This window comes from Plectropomus leopardus, chromosome 21 (assembly GCF_008729295.1).
Source record: "Plectropomus leopardus isolate mb chromosome 21, YSFRI_Pleo_2.0, whole genome shotgun sequence".
NCBI classification, from domain to species: Eukaryota; Metazoa; Chordata; class Actinopteri; order Perciformes; family Serranidae; genus Plectropomus; species Plectropomus leopardus.
In genome coordinates, this window is record NC_056483.1 from 15,207,539 (window position 1) to 15,225,858 (window position 18,320).

Consider the following 18,320-nt stretch of genomic DNA (forward strand, 5'->3'; position numbering starts at 1 on the left):
ACCATATCATGAAAAGCACATGTGAAATTGAAAATATTAATAATGGCTCTGTACCAGTTTATAGTTTCATGGTTATATGTATACTGGCTCATAGGATACATAAATGAAGCAGAGCCATCATTAATATTATTAGTTACACCTGCCTTGAAAAAAAGGACTATACTTTCTTGTTTGCGAGCTACATACTTATCATAGAAATAAAAATAAAATAAAATAAAATAAAACAACGATATGTGTCACATGATAGAAAAAGGCAGTTAAGAATGAAATGAGTGAGTAGATGGTGCATCTGCTGTTAACATTGAGTTCTGTATGTATAAGAGAGAGAACCAAACCTATTTTACACAATGTGCACCATCTGCATATAGTGTATGCATGTATGCAGCATGCATATCTATGTGTGTGTACAGTATATAGACATTTTGCATGAGTACTACTAGCATTTATGCTGAGTGTAAGTACAATATTGCCTCCTTGTCATCAGGCGTGTTCTCCCAGCATGGCGTGCAGCTCTCATCTGAATGATTCAGAGCCCTGGGAGAGCCCCAGCAGCCTGTCTCTGGAAGAGACTCCTCAATGTTTAATGCAAGGAAACATGCAAAAGTAGGCTACAGGAACAGAGAGTGATGTCATAGTGTTTGAAGTGCATTAACCCGACTTTGTCAACATTCAAAACAGAGATCATGTGTCCCATACTGTAAAAGATGCCTCTAACAAATGATTACTGTTCATGATGTTGCAACCTGAATAAACTTTAATAAAAAATGAACACCTATTGAAGCAACTCTATCAAATAAACTCAACACTATAAGCCATTTTTTAAAATCAAAATAAAGCTTAATAAAGCCCCTTTGGCACACAACATATATTAAACTAATACACATAAATGAATAAGAATCACCTTCAAAAGGGCAGTTAAGTGGAAAAGAAAGGGAAGAGGTTGGAGAAACTTGGTAGCATAGAAGAGAGTTAGAGGATGTATGAAAAGCGAATGTAAGGGTGGAAACTCTTTAATGCTGGCTAAAAACCCTGTTCTTCATTCTTGTATGTATGTGTGTTCTATGTGTGCCAATAACTGTGCTCTTTTCCTCTGAATATGGAGAGTGTGGAGCTTTGGGGAAGACTGACACTGGGCTACACACATCACACTGCACTGCCAGGCCATCTTTATTGCAAGTTGTTGAAGCTACTCATAGACATTTATTTGTCTGAGGCCAATGGTCACTTTGTCTGATTGCTGAATGTATGTGTGTACAAGTACAAAACTCCATTGATTCCTGCAGTATGTGAGAACGCAAAAGAGAGTGGTGTTTCAGGAGTAACTAGTTCACTTCCAGTGCTGCAAGCACATATTCCATAAAGTATTTAAAAGCACACAGGCTGGAGTCTCTGGTGTTATGCTTTGCCTACCTGAGTACCCATGCAAAGCACTGCACAAATAAGTATATGTAGATTATTGTGATTTTTTTTCACACACATTGCGCATTCACACTGCATGTGCTGACATCCTCCAGGTTTTGCGTCATGTCTTGTCATGCAGCAGTCTGATGGAAAAAGATGTTTGCTTGTACAGTAAATCCAGAGATGATCAAATCCTTTCTGAGCTCCGACATGAAGCAGTTACAACCTCAGTCTGGAATTAACACAGAATTATTATGGTCTTTTATAGAAGCTGAGCACAAACTCAGAATCTGGCTCAAAAACAAATGTGAACTTCAGGCTTAAATTAACATGTCACATCCGCAGGGCAGTAAACCTACCCCATAGTAAGGATGCCCATAGTAACATAGTAAGGATTTAAACATATTTAAATCTATTTAAATCTATTTAATCTATTTAAACATAGTAACGATGTTTAACAATGCCCTGTTCTAAAAAAAAAAAAAAAAAATCAAGGATTTCGCATATAATCCTTTTTTACTGATTCCTAAAATATTATTTTATTCAGTTATAAACATTGCTGCTTCAGCTTCGGTCCATTTTAGTCTAACAACCTTCAGATAATCTAACTCTTTTTTTTTTTTTTTTATAAAAATGTATTGATAAATTCTATTCAGTAATATTACACTGGCATTGTCATTTTCCATCACCATTTAGTGATGGAATTGACTTTTGTGGAAATAACATTTTATCACATTTTTTAATAAAAACATCATATGTAGGCTTGGCTTAGATATACATGAAATACACAATAATACACAAAATACACAATACAATATACACAATATAAAATCTTTCTTTTCTTATCATTTGTGCATTCAAAGGAAATATGAGCTGTTTGGAAATAACAGCCAGTAAGCATATTTTTGATTTAACAAAATAAATTCTTGATTTCTATATAATTTAATTTGCTCCACTAATGTAACTGACCTTCTATCATGTGCTTTCATATCACATCACTATTGTTGTGATGGCCAAGGATACAAACTCTAAAAAAGAAAATTTGAATTTATATTTTGTACAGTGTGGTGGGAATGACAGTAACCACTGGGTGTTCTTTAATTAAAATAGGCATTTATGTGTCATTTGTAACTTTTGTAAATATCAGGTCAACATTAACTTCAAAATTAAGCAAGGTTAAGTGTCCAAAATCTGGCTAAGGGACGAAGTTAATGTTAAAAAGAATAAAAGGCCACTTCATATATAATAACAATAATGACAGATTCATCATTACTGTTTTTGCATGTTCATTTTTAGGTCAAGTAAATGTGACAAAATAAGAAATGTCTTCTTGTGTTTCTTATTTTTGAGAGGGACAAAAAAAATCTCAATAGTTGAAGAAACATTTGGCACCTACAATAACTTCTTTCCTATGCATGCCAAAGTTTGGACAACTGAACTCACTGACCTTACACCTTGCGCTGTGTATCTGTGACCCGTGAGGGCCAGCTGTCATAAATAATCAGTGACTGGCAGGGCAGACAGAAGACCAATAGGATTTGGGGATCAATGCACATCAGTAAGTCAGATTATCTAGTCAATGTGAGATGTAAAAGAGGATTAAGTGATCAATGAGGGTGCCAGTTAACAGCTGAACCTTTTCAGGGTCTGAAACACCACAGACCACTTGTCACAGTCAAAGTTAAATCTGGTCACTTTAAAGTTAAATGACCAGTGACTACTTACATGAAAACTGGGTCAGATAGTTAGTATAGTAGTGCAGCCAAATTCTGGTTCTGCATAATTTCCAGATTATCTTTACTGATGTCGAAATTTGATGTTTTATTTTTTTTCAATCAGTCACATTGGAGCAAAATCAGGTCAGGTCACGGACAACATTCAGATTAGGCTGGATTCGGGCCTTTGGATGAGATGAAATATTTCTGGTGCCAAAAAAGTGAATTCCTGTGGATTTGCATGTGGGGAATAATGTAGAGAATGTCAAGGCTGTATGATAAAAAAAGGATTATACAAAAAGCTGAACAAACTTGAAGAATCACATTTTTTTTGATGAATTTATTCTCTTATTCTGTTCATTAATTCTCCATAGTGCTTTTCAACATTCATAAAAAAACAAGCTTTTTTCTATAGGTGCAGTATATGACATAGTAATGACGCTTTCCATTGAGATTTAGACTATACACACATACAACTTTCATTCACTCGGCCCTTTCAGGACCATTGCGTAATCATGATCACATACAGAACAACAGCTTTCTCTTGACACGCGCACACTTTCAGTAAGCCCTCTTACTCACACGCCTGTCCCTCAGTATCCCACAATCCCCCTGTTTGGTCTTAGCAGGTCATGCGTGCCACTCCAAACTCCAGGCTGACAACAGCTGGCTCTTCTTTTGCCAACTCAGTGTTGTATGTCCCTTCCAGCTCTCCGTAGCTCTGCTTCCTGCTCTCGCTGCCGCTGCTGCCCTCTACTGTCCGCTCCATGTCGGTGCTCTCTGTGGCCTCCTCGCCCACCTCCTCCTGCTCATCCTCCTCCTCCTGTTGCTGCACTTCTTTGTGGTTGATGGGCGCTCCCAGAATGAGGGAAGCGGGACGTGGCGGCAGGGTGTTGGAGTTGATCTGATCTCTGGTGGGAGGAGGTGCAGGAGGGTCAGAGGTCACAACGGGGGTCACACCGAGCTGGTGAAGCCGCTGGACAGAAAGGGAGGGGGACACAGAGAAATGTGAATGACATAAAGCAGGAGCCCACAAATCACATCTCCTCCTGTCCACATGTTGACAAGACACTGAACCCCAAAATGTTTTGTAATGCCTTTTGAATAAAGGTGCCATCTTTTAAGTCACTTCTTAAAACCCATTTTTAGAGACTTGCTTTCATGAGATGTCATCTTTTTTTTCTATTTTATCTATATTTTATTTATTTTATTCCCTTTTATTTGTGGTATTATTGCTTTTGGTCTTTTTATTTGTATTATTTTATGTTAACATTTTGCGTCCTGCACTTGCATTATTTATCATCTTGTTTTAATTTGATCTTAACTCTACCCTAATTTTGTCTTGCTTGTGTTCACTAAGAATTTTTGGCTTTCTATTGTTGTATTACCTTTTAAGGATCCCATTTCTGCTTTTGCTTTGTTTATCAAAGCACTTTGTATACTCTGTTTTTAAAAGTGCTATATAAATAAAGTTGTCCTTACAGTTATTATTATATCAATGTGACCGTTTACCTTTCACATTATAATCATGATTTGTATTGATACCAACTGTATGGCACCAATACCATTGTATTTTCTGAGATGGTACTGTAGGTCAGATTTTCATGTTCATCTAATATAAAATGTTTTTGGAAAGTAAAAGTAAGGTACATAACTAAGAACAGCAGGTTGCAATTGTTTCATCTCAAGATGAAAATATTCATCATAACAAGAAAATTACCTTGTTATTTAAAAATAATAGTGATTTATTTCCCCCACCATTTGTTCCCCAGGTGTCACGAGAAAAACAACCGTGTTATCTACACGAGATGATTATCTCAGGATAAGACAATATTATTAACTCATTATCTCAGAAAGAAATTAAAAAAAACACAAGTGAAACCATGGCTTTCAAAGAAAAGGAATTTCATTTAAAAAAAGGCAAAAGCATATTTCCACAGTAAATGGATATAATAACAGAGCACACTGGCAACTGAGTGTATCTACAGTGGCCTAAATTCAACAAATACGCACTACAGAGATAATAATTGTGCATCAACTCACATTCTCCAGTGCTTGCAGTGTGCTCTCTGCCTTGCGACTGTTCTCTGTCAGAGTCAGAATGGTCTTGAGGATAGACTGACGTGGGTGCATAGACCGATCAAACTGGTGGTACATGTTCCTCCAGAACCTTGGAAACATAAACATAAGATTCCTTCAACAGATTCTTTAAAAAACAGAAGTAATTTACTTTGGCAGCAAAGATGAGAGGCTCAGGGTTGCAGCTCATGTCGAGGCCAATGACAAGGCGCTAAAAACAAAAGAGCAGGTTAAGCACATTGGTGTTTGTGTTGGTCCGACCTCACTTATAACAGACATGTGGGAGCAATAACAAAATCAGCATTTTATCGTTTTATAAACAACATGACAAAACAAGATTTGGAAAAACTTAATTCATGCTTTTATCTCCAAAATTGATTACTGCAATGGACTTTTGACAGGATTTCCTAAAAGGATTCAGGCATCTGCAAAGTATTCAAAAATCCAGCCACAGGAGTTCTCACCAAGGCCAAAAAGAAAGCCCACATCAGCCCAGTTACTTACTGGTTGCAGTAAGCCAAAGAGTTGATTTAAAAAGTCTTATTACTTATTTATAAATCTGTACATGGAGTTGTCCCTAAACATATAACTGACATGCTCGAGCAATATATCCCTGTGAGACCTCTTAGATCACTGGGGAGTAGAATGTTAGTGGTACCGAAGGCAAAATCTGAAGGAAAAGCTTTTAGTCATTATGCAGCACAGTGATGGTCTTAGGAATACTCCAACCATTGCTTTCCTATATCCAAACAGAAACCTTTATTGCTCTCAAGCATTTTTAACTTAATATTTTAAATGCCTATATACATTTGAAATACATTCTACAATTCACCACCTAAGTATTATAAGGTTCTATCTGCGTTCTGGGCGGTTTTGTGATATTGAGCTTCAAAGTTTTTCCATTCCAAATAGCAAAAATGACATGAACCTTTTCATTTTCTAAATAAAAAGTTCAAAGTGCATTATAAATAAAACGGTCTTGTCTTGTCATATAGAATGACTGCGTAATATGTAACAACAGCAGGGACATGAGCAAGGGTTGTATACTGACTTGAAATGGTAGGGCAGAGTGGAAGGCTCCAGCACAGGGTGCGCTTCAGAGTATGCAGGGCTGTAGAACGGATTCAAGTAGTTCTGTTTTTCGCTCATTAGAAACGCCCACAGTGAGTGGGTTCGCTCTCTCAGCCTGGAAGACAAAACAGCAGACAGAGAGACACATCCATTGAAAACAAAGGTAGTTTAAGTCTTAACAAACCAGGATTGGTATTGCTTTTACACACTAAAGCTCACAGAAAATATTTCTATGTTTCCTATCAAAAATAAAGGTCACACTCGATGCTTTCTATCATGGTTTATTGACTTTATTCATGCTTCCACTGCACATAAAGATATGAGAAATACAGTCAGAGTAAGTTAATAAAAGCAGTGTTTGCAGCCAATATACTAAGAATTTAGCTATCCAAACTGCCAGACGTGGATGTTAAATTATTAATCATTAATCTTTCAACGTAGTTAAAATACACAGCATAAGAGGTAGTATGGTTAGATAGTGTGATATGTAAATAGGGTGTGTTTGCCAGACCTCTGTTTGACTCAGTTGTGTTTGCTTTAGCCTGATGCAGTACAACAATGTTTCCCCACATAGGACAACAAAGGTGTAATGAAGTTTTAATTTATTTATTCGATGTATAGGCAAATCAATGTCTGATGTTTTTTTTTCTGTGGTGGTGTCACGAGCATCTGTCAAATGACGATAAATGTTTGCTATCTTAATCAACCTGGGCTTTCTGTGCTGTGTGTTTATTTTCACAATGAAAATAGTTTCGCATAGATTTTGGCAAATGTTCACTTCTAGGTATATTTTGGAGGTGGTACCTCCACGCTGATGATAATAGGTGCAGCAGCCACCAAGGTTGATTTAGTCACGTATGTTCATGTAAATATGTTTAATTTCAGATGTTTGTCTGTTTGAGCAGTGAGGAGTGTATCTTTTTTCTTTCTATCTTTGGAGATTTGATAACGACATTGAGTCATTCAATGTGTGCTGTTGCTTTAATGCACAGAAAACCACTCTCCACAAACGTGTGTGTGTGTGTGTGTGTGTGTGTGTGTGTGTGTGTGTGTATGTGTGTTGGACTCACTGTAAGTCCTCTCTCTGTCTCTGGTTGTTGCCAAGGAAGTTCCCATATTGACAGGAGTGGACGTGTTCATGAATCTGCAGCAGGAACCACTCGCTGAACTCGAATGCCTACAGAGAGGGTTATCATTAAATTAATACAATAATTTCACTGCATACAGGACACATATAAGCCTACATAAATACAACACACATTTCATGTAGCTCACACACACTCTCACACACCTGTGGGAACTGCTCTGTCAGCTGCCACACACATTCCAGGAACTGAGTGAAGATGGGGGACACTTCCTTTGGATCCCCATCCAACTGGTCACACCTGGGGGTACATGATTCATAAATGCAACAACAGTCACATATTAAAGCACTAACTAAGTAGTATTTATGTAGGAAATATCTAATAATATAGTCATAAAACATTAATACTAGGAAATAAAGACCAGAAACCTCACCTGTCTGCAAATTTGTGGCCAAAGGAGATCCAGTCTTTCTCTATCAGTACCTAGAAAACAAGTTTGAGGAAATAGCAAGTTTAAAAAAAGACTAAGTAAAAAGACTAACTAGTTTACATTCTTATCAATTCTTATTCTTTGGTCTTTCTCTTTTACTATCGTGCCATCCTGTATGTGTGTGTGTGTGTGTATTGGTGGTAGGTACCATGAAGCCCTTGATGGTGCGGTAATAAGGGTCCATAAGCAGCGCCCCCAGTGAGCAGACCTGGGCTGTTCTGTCCCATCCATCTGAACAATGAACCAACACACTGGCTCCCTCCACTGTCACCGCCTGGGAACAAGAGTGAAGACAGACAGCGGATTATGAAAGTTGACAGTTGAGATTTAACCCTTTGAAAGCTGAGTAAATTGGCTTGATTTCTTAAAAAAAAAAAAAAAACAAGGGAAGAAGGCCATGAGTTACTGGAGAAGAAATGAGCCCAGAAAACAGCAAGAAATTCATATATAAAAAAAAAAACCCAAAACAAAAAAATTACCTTAAAATAGCAAAAAAAGGAAAGAAAAGAAAGGAAAAGTGAGCTAAAAAACAAAAAAGAAAATGAACTGAAAAGTGCTTAATAATGATATTAATTATGTAATTTTTCCCATGTTTTCAAAAGAAATCAAACCTATTTGCTCAGAGTTTAATGGTTTAATTACTTGTGAAAGGCGTCTGAATTCTGCACAAGAAAAGCGATGTTGATCCAGGTTTCAAAGGCTTAAAGACGGAGAAGATGATGTATCATAAATGTATTTTGAATGCTTAAAACTAACTTATTCAAATATTAGGGAATAATAGGCAAATTAGTTTCTAGCTAACTCTGGTGCAATTACTGTGTGCTGTCCCTGCAAAAACTACAACAATTAAATAAAAAGATATGCCACATATTACTTTTACAAAATACTCAAATATCCTCAGTATAGACAACATTACTGTGCATACATCACCTTTGTAAGAAAGATAGCTGCGTCTACAATAGCCTTGATATGCCGCAGCCAGCTGCTACTCTCCAGGCCAACCAGGTAGTCACTCATGGAAAGAGACCGAGTCCCAATCACTGAGACACATACACAGGCACAAAGTCATTTCAGATCAACCATTTACTCACTACTTTGTTTGAATAATCATAAAACTGCATTTTATGGTCCGCTAAAAAAATGCAGTGAGATTTTCATGCAGGTGTGTGTTGCAAAGTGTGTTTAACCTTCTAGCAATTTCTGCAGGCTGGCCCTCATTACATGGATGTTTTCAATGCCAACAAACTGGAAGCGGATATTGGAGTAGTTGTCTTCGTTCTCATATCCTTTACCTGCAGCTCGATTTGCCAGCGCATTTAACTGCAGGACAGAAAAAACAAAAAAAGAAAGTAATTGCAAATCTTCTGCCACTGCCACTTAATGATTTTACTCATACTGCACATCCAGAACATAGTTTCAGAAGAGTGTTTTTGTCTGGCTGTTACCTTTGGCCTAGTATCCATGACGTAGACAAAGCGGCTGTTGTGATTAGCCTTGCTGATAGCCTGCAGCATGCTCTCATCCTCTAAGCATCGCGCGCTGAACCCAGAGAGAGGCTGACTGCATCGACACACTGCCGCCTGTCAGGGTGAACAGAGTACGTTCATCAAAACGAAGACAGTTACAAAACATGCAATATACTGCTGATAAATTATCAATTAAAACTAGAACTATTGACCACATTACTCCTCTGTTACCTCCCATGCAAAAACCTAACAAAATAATTATTTAATCTTTATCAAAATGTCAAGGGGGTCAAATTTCAACAGCAATTATTAGTCATTTTACTTTAAGTTTGGATTTTGGACAGAAAACCGTAGTGTCATGTTTAATCTTTCCAATCCTTAATGGATAATTGATAATGACTAAGCTATTTTGTGGCGCAGTATACAGGCTGTGCTTACGCTCATTCTGTAGAAAGCCAAGAATGTTTTAATTTAATGAAGACAGTTTCTTTTGCCAAATCAGGGCTAAGAGTCAGGTTTAACTCAGTGACACATAAAAGACAGCGTGGGAAGGAAAGCCGTCACGGAGAGCAGGATCCCTGAAAAGACTTGTTTCAGAGTGTTGTTTTAGGCATGGTAGTGAATTCCTATCATTCCAGTTGTAAAATGCATGTTGATTATGTCTTTTTATGCACTTACGGTATTGTAATATGTGTTTTATTTACTTTGCTTAAGAGCAAATTATGTTCATCAGTCCCTATAACATTTTGAAACAAGCTATCAACTACTGTCCGGATTTCTCTAACATTTCAGGGGATCAACACAACAATTGCAAATAATTTTGTTGATTCTCTGACTTTTCATCTATGGTCAAAATTTGTACACAAATGATCAAAATCAAATGAGCAGATTTCTATGAAAACTTTTAACTGCATACAAGTACGCAAAAGACCAATCCTTTACATGTTGGACACCCAGTGAGAATTTCTTTACAGCCACCTTCATGATGCAACCAAACTAGGCGCATATCAATAATACTTCTGTAGCACATTTCATACAACCAAAGGAATACTCCATTTCACTTACATGAATCCTACGGCCTTTCCTCTAGCACCACCTTGTGGAGGAACTTTACACATTTTAACTCCCAGTAAGACTTTAAATAATTTGTTTGTTTCAAGTACAATGCAGCACCCACTAAAGACTACAAATTGGACTTGTTTACAGAACAACTTGCAAAAACAATTAGATTATTAAATGATGGAACAATACTTTCTTTTGAAAACAAATTCTCTACTACCCGCCTAATAGCAGTCTTTGATCGCTTTTTAATGTTTACCTCCTTTAATATTCTCTCTACAAACTACTGCAACATATATAAATACTAAACCAGACTTAATCAAATAAATCTACTGAAGACACTGAGGGAAAATACTTTGTATAGCTCAGTGAAACAGCTGGTATTCATACTGTGATTAAGTTAGTAAAGTACCTTCTTTTCTTGGTAGAAGTATGTAAGTACAGGAAAGCGTCCTTTGCTTCGGAACTTGGAACTCCCCACAATGATAGGCTTACTGGCTGTGATGGGAACATACAGGTCCCGTGGATATGTCTCACACACCTGGTAATGCAAACATAAAACACACACACACACACACACACACACACGATAATGATAGATGTCACTTGTTTGATCATCAACATTAGTATCACGAGGTGCTAATAACAAAATCCATAAGTCGATAGTTTAAAACAGAGGACTGTACCCTAAAAAATATTCTGTGTGTAAACATTTTAGGGCTGCAACTAAATGTTAGTTTCATTATTAACTATTTGACTTTTTTTAACGATTACATGTTTAGTCTATATAACGTAAAAAAAAAAAAGAAGTGAAAAATTCCCATCACAATTTCCCAGAACCCAAAATGACGTCTTCAGTTCGCTTCTTTTTTTCCAACCAACCATCCAAAACCCAGATAGGACTGATTTACTATCATAAATGACATAGACAAGCAACAAATCCTTGCACAAATTAAGTTAGATTGATAGATCTGGATTGTGCATTCTTCACATATGCATTATGTTTTCATAACATGAGGTAATGTCTAACTAGTGTCTCCAGTATACTAACTACTGTTCTAATAGCCAGCTAATACAACATGGGAATCCCATGCATCATGTTTGAGAAGGCAAGCCGAGACAATGTTTGCACAAAACACATTAGACTAATACTATGTGTCATGCAATATAACTATTCCTTACGCATAACTTCATTTCACTGTAATCATATGACAACAAAATGTCAATGGCTATTTTCTTGTCTTTGTAGGAGGTGGTGTTTATGGGATAGAAAGAGTGCCAAGGTTCAACAACAGTCAGCAAGTCCAGCTTTAACAAGCCAGAGCACTTGCTGACTAATGACTTCCACTTAGGAGCATTTTTTTTTACCCTTTTCCTCCAAGTTTTATATCATCATATTTCTCGGCATGGACAACATATCCTTCCAGTTACAAATTCCGTTGACAGGATCTATAGTTTTTATCCATTTTGTACTGATTGAAAAGGATGTTGAGCTTAAAGAAAAGGGTGTATTTTTAGATAAAAGTCTGGCCTACTGCAGATTTAACTATGATTTGTCATATCTTGGCTGTAAATCTTAACAAAGGACAAAACTATAAAGACTACACATGTTCTTCTTCTCAGCACACAAAAGGAGCAGTTATGGCACCAGATTTAACAAAGGAGCATGCAAAACTGCCAAAAGATCGCCCTCTTGAGGAATTCTCTTTTAATCTGGCACTTTAGATAAAGAATGCTTATAGTTCAGAAAATAAAGTCAACTACCTTATAGTCTCTGTTGACGTCTGTAAGCTGCCATTGGTCGCAGGGGACGCCCATCCTCTCAAACTCCGCCCCGAGGTCAATGATTTGCCATCCCTCCTCTCTCTGTTGGTCGTTCTGTTTAGGGTTGTAGGAGAATGCATACAGCTCCTCATAGGATACTGCAAGAAGGAGAAGAAACCACAGAAAGAGACATGACAAGACAGAAATGGTCAGAAAAAAAAAAAAAAAAAAAAAAAAACAGCTTTTAAACTGCCGTGCTGAAACCCACCTGGCCGTAGAAGACGAAGCAGCGAGCTGTAAATGTCGTGGCAATCTCTTTCTCTCTGTACCACAAAATGAACCACCCTGAAGTTGCGACACTGGATGACCAGAGGACAGCCGGTGGTGGTCAGGGAGAGCTTCTCCACAGATGCTATGTGGTGATGCAGAATCTGCAGAGGGACGAAGAGAGAGAAAGTTGATCTTTTGAGTAACTTACATTGGCTTAATCGTGTTGCAAGAAAAAAAAAAGGAATGCAATTAAATTATATAATAATTTCAATAGTATACCGCTGAAAATTCACAGTATGCAGGGTGCTGTTTTCCATGTCATGTGTACAGAGTAAGAGCAATGAACCCCTGTACGTTGTCAGTATAAAAATCTGTATGTCCCTTGGGTGCACGTAGAAACAAACACCATATAAGACAAGAGATGTTCAAAAAAGGCTCTGTGTCAGTATGACACCAACAACCTTTGTGGTTCTCATTACCCTCTGCACCTTCGGTACAGTAAAAATGCTATGCATCAAGATGAATGTGAGTGCCACTCTTCAAAGCTAACCCTGTTGCAACCTCAAATAATTCAAAATGTATCTAAGAAGAAAAATCCCTGGGTTACAGCAAAACAAGGCAAGAGTAAGAATTTTAAGTACCCTATTTAGGAAGGCACATTTATATTAGCACTTGTTCAACTGCTGCACGCCTACATCTGTCATTAGGACTAATGAGGAGAACCTGACAAATGTGCCCACAGGAAACCTCCCTGCCTGCTGCAACATTTAAAACTCCGAAAAAGATCTGTGAACTAAATACAAAGGAAGAATAAATAAGATTAAGAATGTTGAGAGATGTGCAAGGATTTCAAGCATATGCATTTTGAAAAGAGAAAAGCTTTTAATATGATTTTAATAGGTTTTTATGTAATAAAGTGTGGAGAGCAAAGAGGGCAAACACAGCACATCACCATGTTCGAGAAGGGCAGCTTAAATTCCTCAGGGATTCCAAACCACGGGAGATCATTAAGATGCACATTCATCAGCATTGGTAATGTCCAGTGAAACACTCGCACTCACACAAACACAAAGTATATGCTGATCTCACCAGCTGTTGAGACAGACAGTAACTCAACTGTTTAATATTTTATAAAGCACAATAACAGTCTGACAAACTCTCTCTCCAACCAACAGACTGATTCTAAATTGCCTCCACAACAAATGCAGTGTGCTGGATCATGCAGGCACCTATACACACATACATACACACGTGCACACACACACACACACACACACACACACACACACAGTGCACAGTTGGAGACAGCCATGCAAGCTGCATCACGACCCAAAAAAAAAGTTCCCTTTTTTCAGCAGGAAGGACTTTGGGGGGAGGTCATGGCCCAGGATCTGCTGCTCATAGCATTTTAAACCGCACTAAACCTTCCACAATGCAGACCAGAAAATGTGGCTACACCTAAATACAGAGAGTGCTACTCTCACTTCATCACATAAAAGAATACAGAAAGTATAGTATTTCTTCCACGCCTACCTTAGCACTGTAAATGTGATGCTTTTGTAACATTAAAAAAAGACGACAATCAACAAAATAGAATGCCCTATGGACTGTTGGAGTCGCACATTGATAACCCACTTCTCACGGTGCTATAACAGTAATCCTCTTTCAGATAGAGGCAAAACACACACGCATGCTTCACATGCACGAACAGAAGCTTAACCGGATACCTTGCTACGATATAATGAGGCTTTTGAACCTCTACCCTACTTCCTCTCACCACACACAAGCTTGCATATTGTCTCCTTTTTGCCCAAACACACCACCAACACACGCACACACTCAATCAGGCTGCAGACTTCCTTGTGGTGGTCAACCTGATGTGGCTTTTTTTTCTTTTTTTTTTTTAAGTGGCAAATTCAGAGAAAAAGATGACAGCTTCTGATGGTAGCAGAAATGATTTTACAAGAAGCTACAGGCAACATTACACTAGATAAGTCTTTCCTGTGTGGGAGTGCAAACATTGCATATTGCAGACTAATAAATTGTGATTAGATGCTCATGCATCCTAAATTACTCACAGTAGTTATTGTGATTGTACCATCTCATACCTGACTATTGGCTAACTGGCACAAGCAGGTGGGAATTCCTCCCATTCTGCATCTAACCCGACGCTACTGCGGTATACAACTCTCAGTGTGGTTCGCCTTACTGTATTAAGCAATGGTATTGTGTTAACACTGATGTGTAATGTTAAAAAAGGGGACTGTGAGTTCGAAGTAGGCAGGGTACTTTTCAATAACGATATTCTTGTATGATATGACAAAATACTGAAAAAAATAGAAAAGATGTTTTATTATTAATTACATGAATACACACTTGCCATTCTAACAATACTTAAGTTTTATTATGATAAAATTTATACTGGTACTATCTAAACGATATGATATGGCACCCCCCTACTGTGAGTGGCACCTGTCAACTACTGTAAAACTACTCACCCAGATCTCTTGTGCAGCTGATGCAGAATTGTTGGAGCTGCTCTCCACAAAGATGAGATGTGTAGCTGTGAGGTACAAAGTGCCATTTGTGGATTTGTTGCTGAAGCGATCCAACAGTCGCACCTGCTCCACCTGCAAAAACACACAAATCAGTACCAACACCATTAATCAGCAGTTTGAGGTTTTAGTAAACTTCTTACTATATGTATACCGAAAAGACGAAAGATAGGATCTTGCCAAGAGGAATGACACCTGTCAAAAAATAACTGTAAGCGACACACTGCACCGGCTCCAGCTGGCACACCATCTAATCCTGACCAACTGGGCCTTTCTGCTGCCAAATCCATGATAATGAGAGCCACAAAATATTTCTGGATATGGGAAGAAAGTGTAGCATTGTGGTGCCCCCAGCTCTTCCATACACACAAACAACCATACTGTGGATACTCAGAGTAAAACATTTACTCAGGTCACAAATTTTCACACAGGAAGAAAGTACTGGTCCACTAGCTATAAAAAATGGTTTTAATGCTGCTGGTGGTAAGAACGCTCATTCATAACAGCATTTAATAACATCTGTCAGAAAACCTCCAGTCCAGGATAAATGTACTTTATATATATGCATGTTTTCTATTACACATTTTCAGTAATTTGACAGTTTAAAATACATGCATTGTATTCCTCTCACAGCATTCAAGATCTATTAGAATAAGAGTTACCCTTAATGAAAGAAAAAAGTGTGCCGTTTGTTACTAGTGACGACCACTCTGTGGCCAAAGGGCTGTTTGGCAGTTAGCAGCAACAGCAGCAAACTGTCCAAATCCATGAATCATCATATTCACAGTTCTCTGGTTGACTCAGACATCCTCTCCTTTTTTCCGTTTTCCTGTCAGTCTTAGATATGATGAAATAACTGAGCCTATCTCTGTCCCAGCAGTCACTGGGACACAGCTCTAGCAGGCTTCTGAGCACATATTGGAAGTCAGGGATGTTTGTTAGTGAATGAGTGAGTTGGTGTCATAAGACAAGTTTTTATTTCTTGTCAAATAACAGTGCGATATGCTTCAAAACAGTTTAAATACAATATTCACCCCATAGCTTGAACATTGCATACTTTTTTAACAACGAATCCTTCCTTATTTCTCAAGAAAGCTGTCCACACGGGCAATACAAATAATAAACATTACCATCAAATAAATTACTCTGATAACACATAGAACCTAGAGCCATTTTTCTTGTGAAAAAACATGTGCTCGCTTTCCCTGAAAGCAATAAAGCCACCCCTGGCTGTATATTCCAAGCAAACAAACGAGAAGACTTGAGGGCCACACCCTGTCTGTACGCAGTCCAGACCCACCTGATCCCAGCATATGCTTATTTACTTGTGTTCCGCAGTTTGCGGTGAATTATGACTATCCTGGAGCTTCGCAAATTAGGCCTAAGTCGCACCACCACCTAACATGATGAAGAAAGCATCCCTTTCAACACACACACCCTCAGCAATTACACATAATGGAATAGATTGGGTGTGGGCCTAACGCATGTCCCAAACTTGTGAGCTACAGTGGCTTATGCAGGATATGCTAAACTGGTTCATGTCAAGGAAAAGCCACATTAACCGTAAATGGTGCAATCTATACACAGTTGCACAGTGACAGTTTTCTCAGTGCTCCAGCATAATAGATTTACTACTGGGTAAAAAGTACATAAACGGTAGCCCTTTTAATACACAATCCCTTAATTTATGAGCCATAAAATAGTCACTTAATATCTGGTTACAAATAATATGCAATCTGTCTGAAGCATATAACCCAGATATCAGGAGCCACCAGTGCTGGGGAGGTTAATTTTGAAATGTAATAAATTACAGATTACTAATTACCCTGTGGAAGATGTAATAAGTAACATAACTGTTTTAATTACTTCATCAAAGCAATGTAACTTATTACATTTTTCTAATAAAAAATGTTGTAAACAGGGCAATAAAGCTAAAAATACCAAAAAAACACAATTGGTCAAATCTGTCTCCACAGCATTGCCAGAGTCGTCCAAAAATATGCCAAAAGAAGGCATTCCTGCAAGGCAAAAAAAAATAATTAGAATGCAACAGAATGATTGTTTTATTCAACAAATAAACTTTTATTGATATTTTTTCATATCTAACCCCTTTGTAATAACCAACAGTTTTGATGAGTAAATGTAATGTAATTACAGATTTATTTATTTTTTTTTACCAGTAGCTGCAACTAATTGCAATTACATTTATTTTGCAATTTTATTGCTGTATTTAGTTACAGATTACTCCCCAACACTGGTAGCCACTTGGCATCTTCAGTGCTCTGCGAGGCCTGTACTGTTCTTCACTTCTTGCTTTTTTAAGGCTTTTTGCCTTGTACTGGTCTTCATTAAGTGGATTAGGAGTAAGATGATTGACTTGGCGAGTCAAAAGCATAGGTAAATCCCAGTCTTCCCAGATTGTTTGTTTGGTTGTATGTTTAAGATGACTGTCCAGATTATAAAATTGTGAGTCATATAAAACAGAACTGCATGTCCCACCATGATCACCATGGGTGTGAACAAACTGATATACAGTCAATGCTGTATGTCTGATCACTGTGCTACTATGGTAAATGCAGCTTGATTTTTTTTCCTTGTGGTGTTCTGTCACACTGGATGCACTGTGTAATGTTAACTCGATCAATAATAGGGCGTGCAGGTAGTAACATTATAAAGTGGAAGCCCAGCTTTCTGCTGTACGAGAAAAACAAACAGCTCATTGATGCTCGTCACGTCTGGCACTTGGAGCTGCTGGCGACACCTGCCAGTGATCGTGCTACTAGACCTACAAACATTTATTCTAAACATTAATATCTAGCAAACCACGCTCGATCCGTACAGAAATCTCCACAAGACAGGCCGAGTTGCTGACTGTATCCCATCCATTTGCGATTAGCTAGAAATGTTAGCTACCTTTGGCGTTCGGATATGCTCCATTTCTCCCTGTCGAAACAGCTGTCAGCGGCTGCAAAGCTTCACACGACGCCTTCTGGAGATAACTTTATCATTGATAATTCGTTGGATCAAACTGCAGCACAAATTGCCTGTACTTTGTCGGAGGCATACGATATATGTTTATTGTCAATTATTTTACTCCATCCGCGTAAAGATCCTGGCAATCACGTCAACACTTCACGTTACACGCTTTTCAAAATAAAAGCACGTCTCTGTACATTAGATGCGTCACGAATTTATTCCACTCTAACTATAAGCAATTCGTTTGTTTGGTCTCGATTAAGCACAACTTTACTAAAGTGCACCATGTATGCATAATATTAAAGGCATGTAGCGTTTTAAAACTTGTGGAAACTGGCTAAATTTCTTTCGTAAACATCGAAAGAAGGCAATTAGCAACTTAAGAGGAA

The 18,320-nt window shown here is 37.9% G+C and overlaps 1 protein-coding gene across 1 annotated transcript; it reads right to left on the minus strand.

Annotated features, from left to right (window-relative positions):
• Window positions 1-3,436: 3,436 nt before the first annotated feature.
• On the minus strand, window positions 3,437-18,071 carry mtmr6 (myotubularin related protein 6). Its single transcript, XM_042510596.1, has 15 exons — window positions 17,869-18,071; window positions 14,899-15,030; window positions 12,399-12,561; window positions 12,131-12,288; window positions 10,779-10,907; window positions 9,287-9,421; window positions 9,029-9,161; window positions 8,772-8,881; window positions 7,990-8,115; window positions 7,785-7,834; window positions 7,558-7,651; window positions 7,337-7,443; window positions 6,247-6,381; window positions 5,160-5,286; window positions 3,437-4,092 (listed from the first exon to the last, which is right to left on the minus strand). The coding sequence occupies exons 1-15, from the start codon at window positions 17,890-17,892 to the stop codon at window positions 3,739-3,741; spliced, it is 1,977 nt and encodes a 658-aa protein (XP_042366530.1). The 5' UTR covers window positions 17,893-18,071; the 3' UTR covers window positions 3,437-3,738.
• Between the last annotated feature and the right edge of the window lie 249 nt (window positions 18,072-18,320).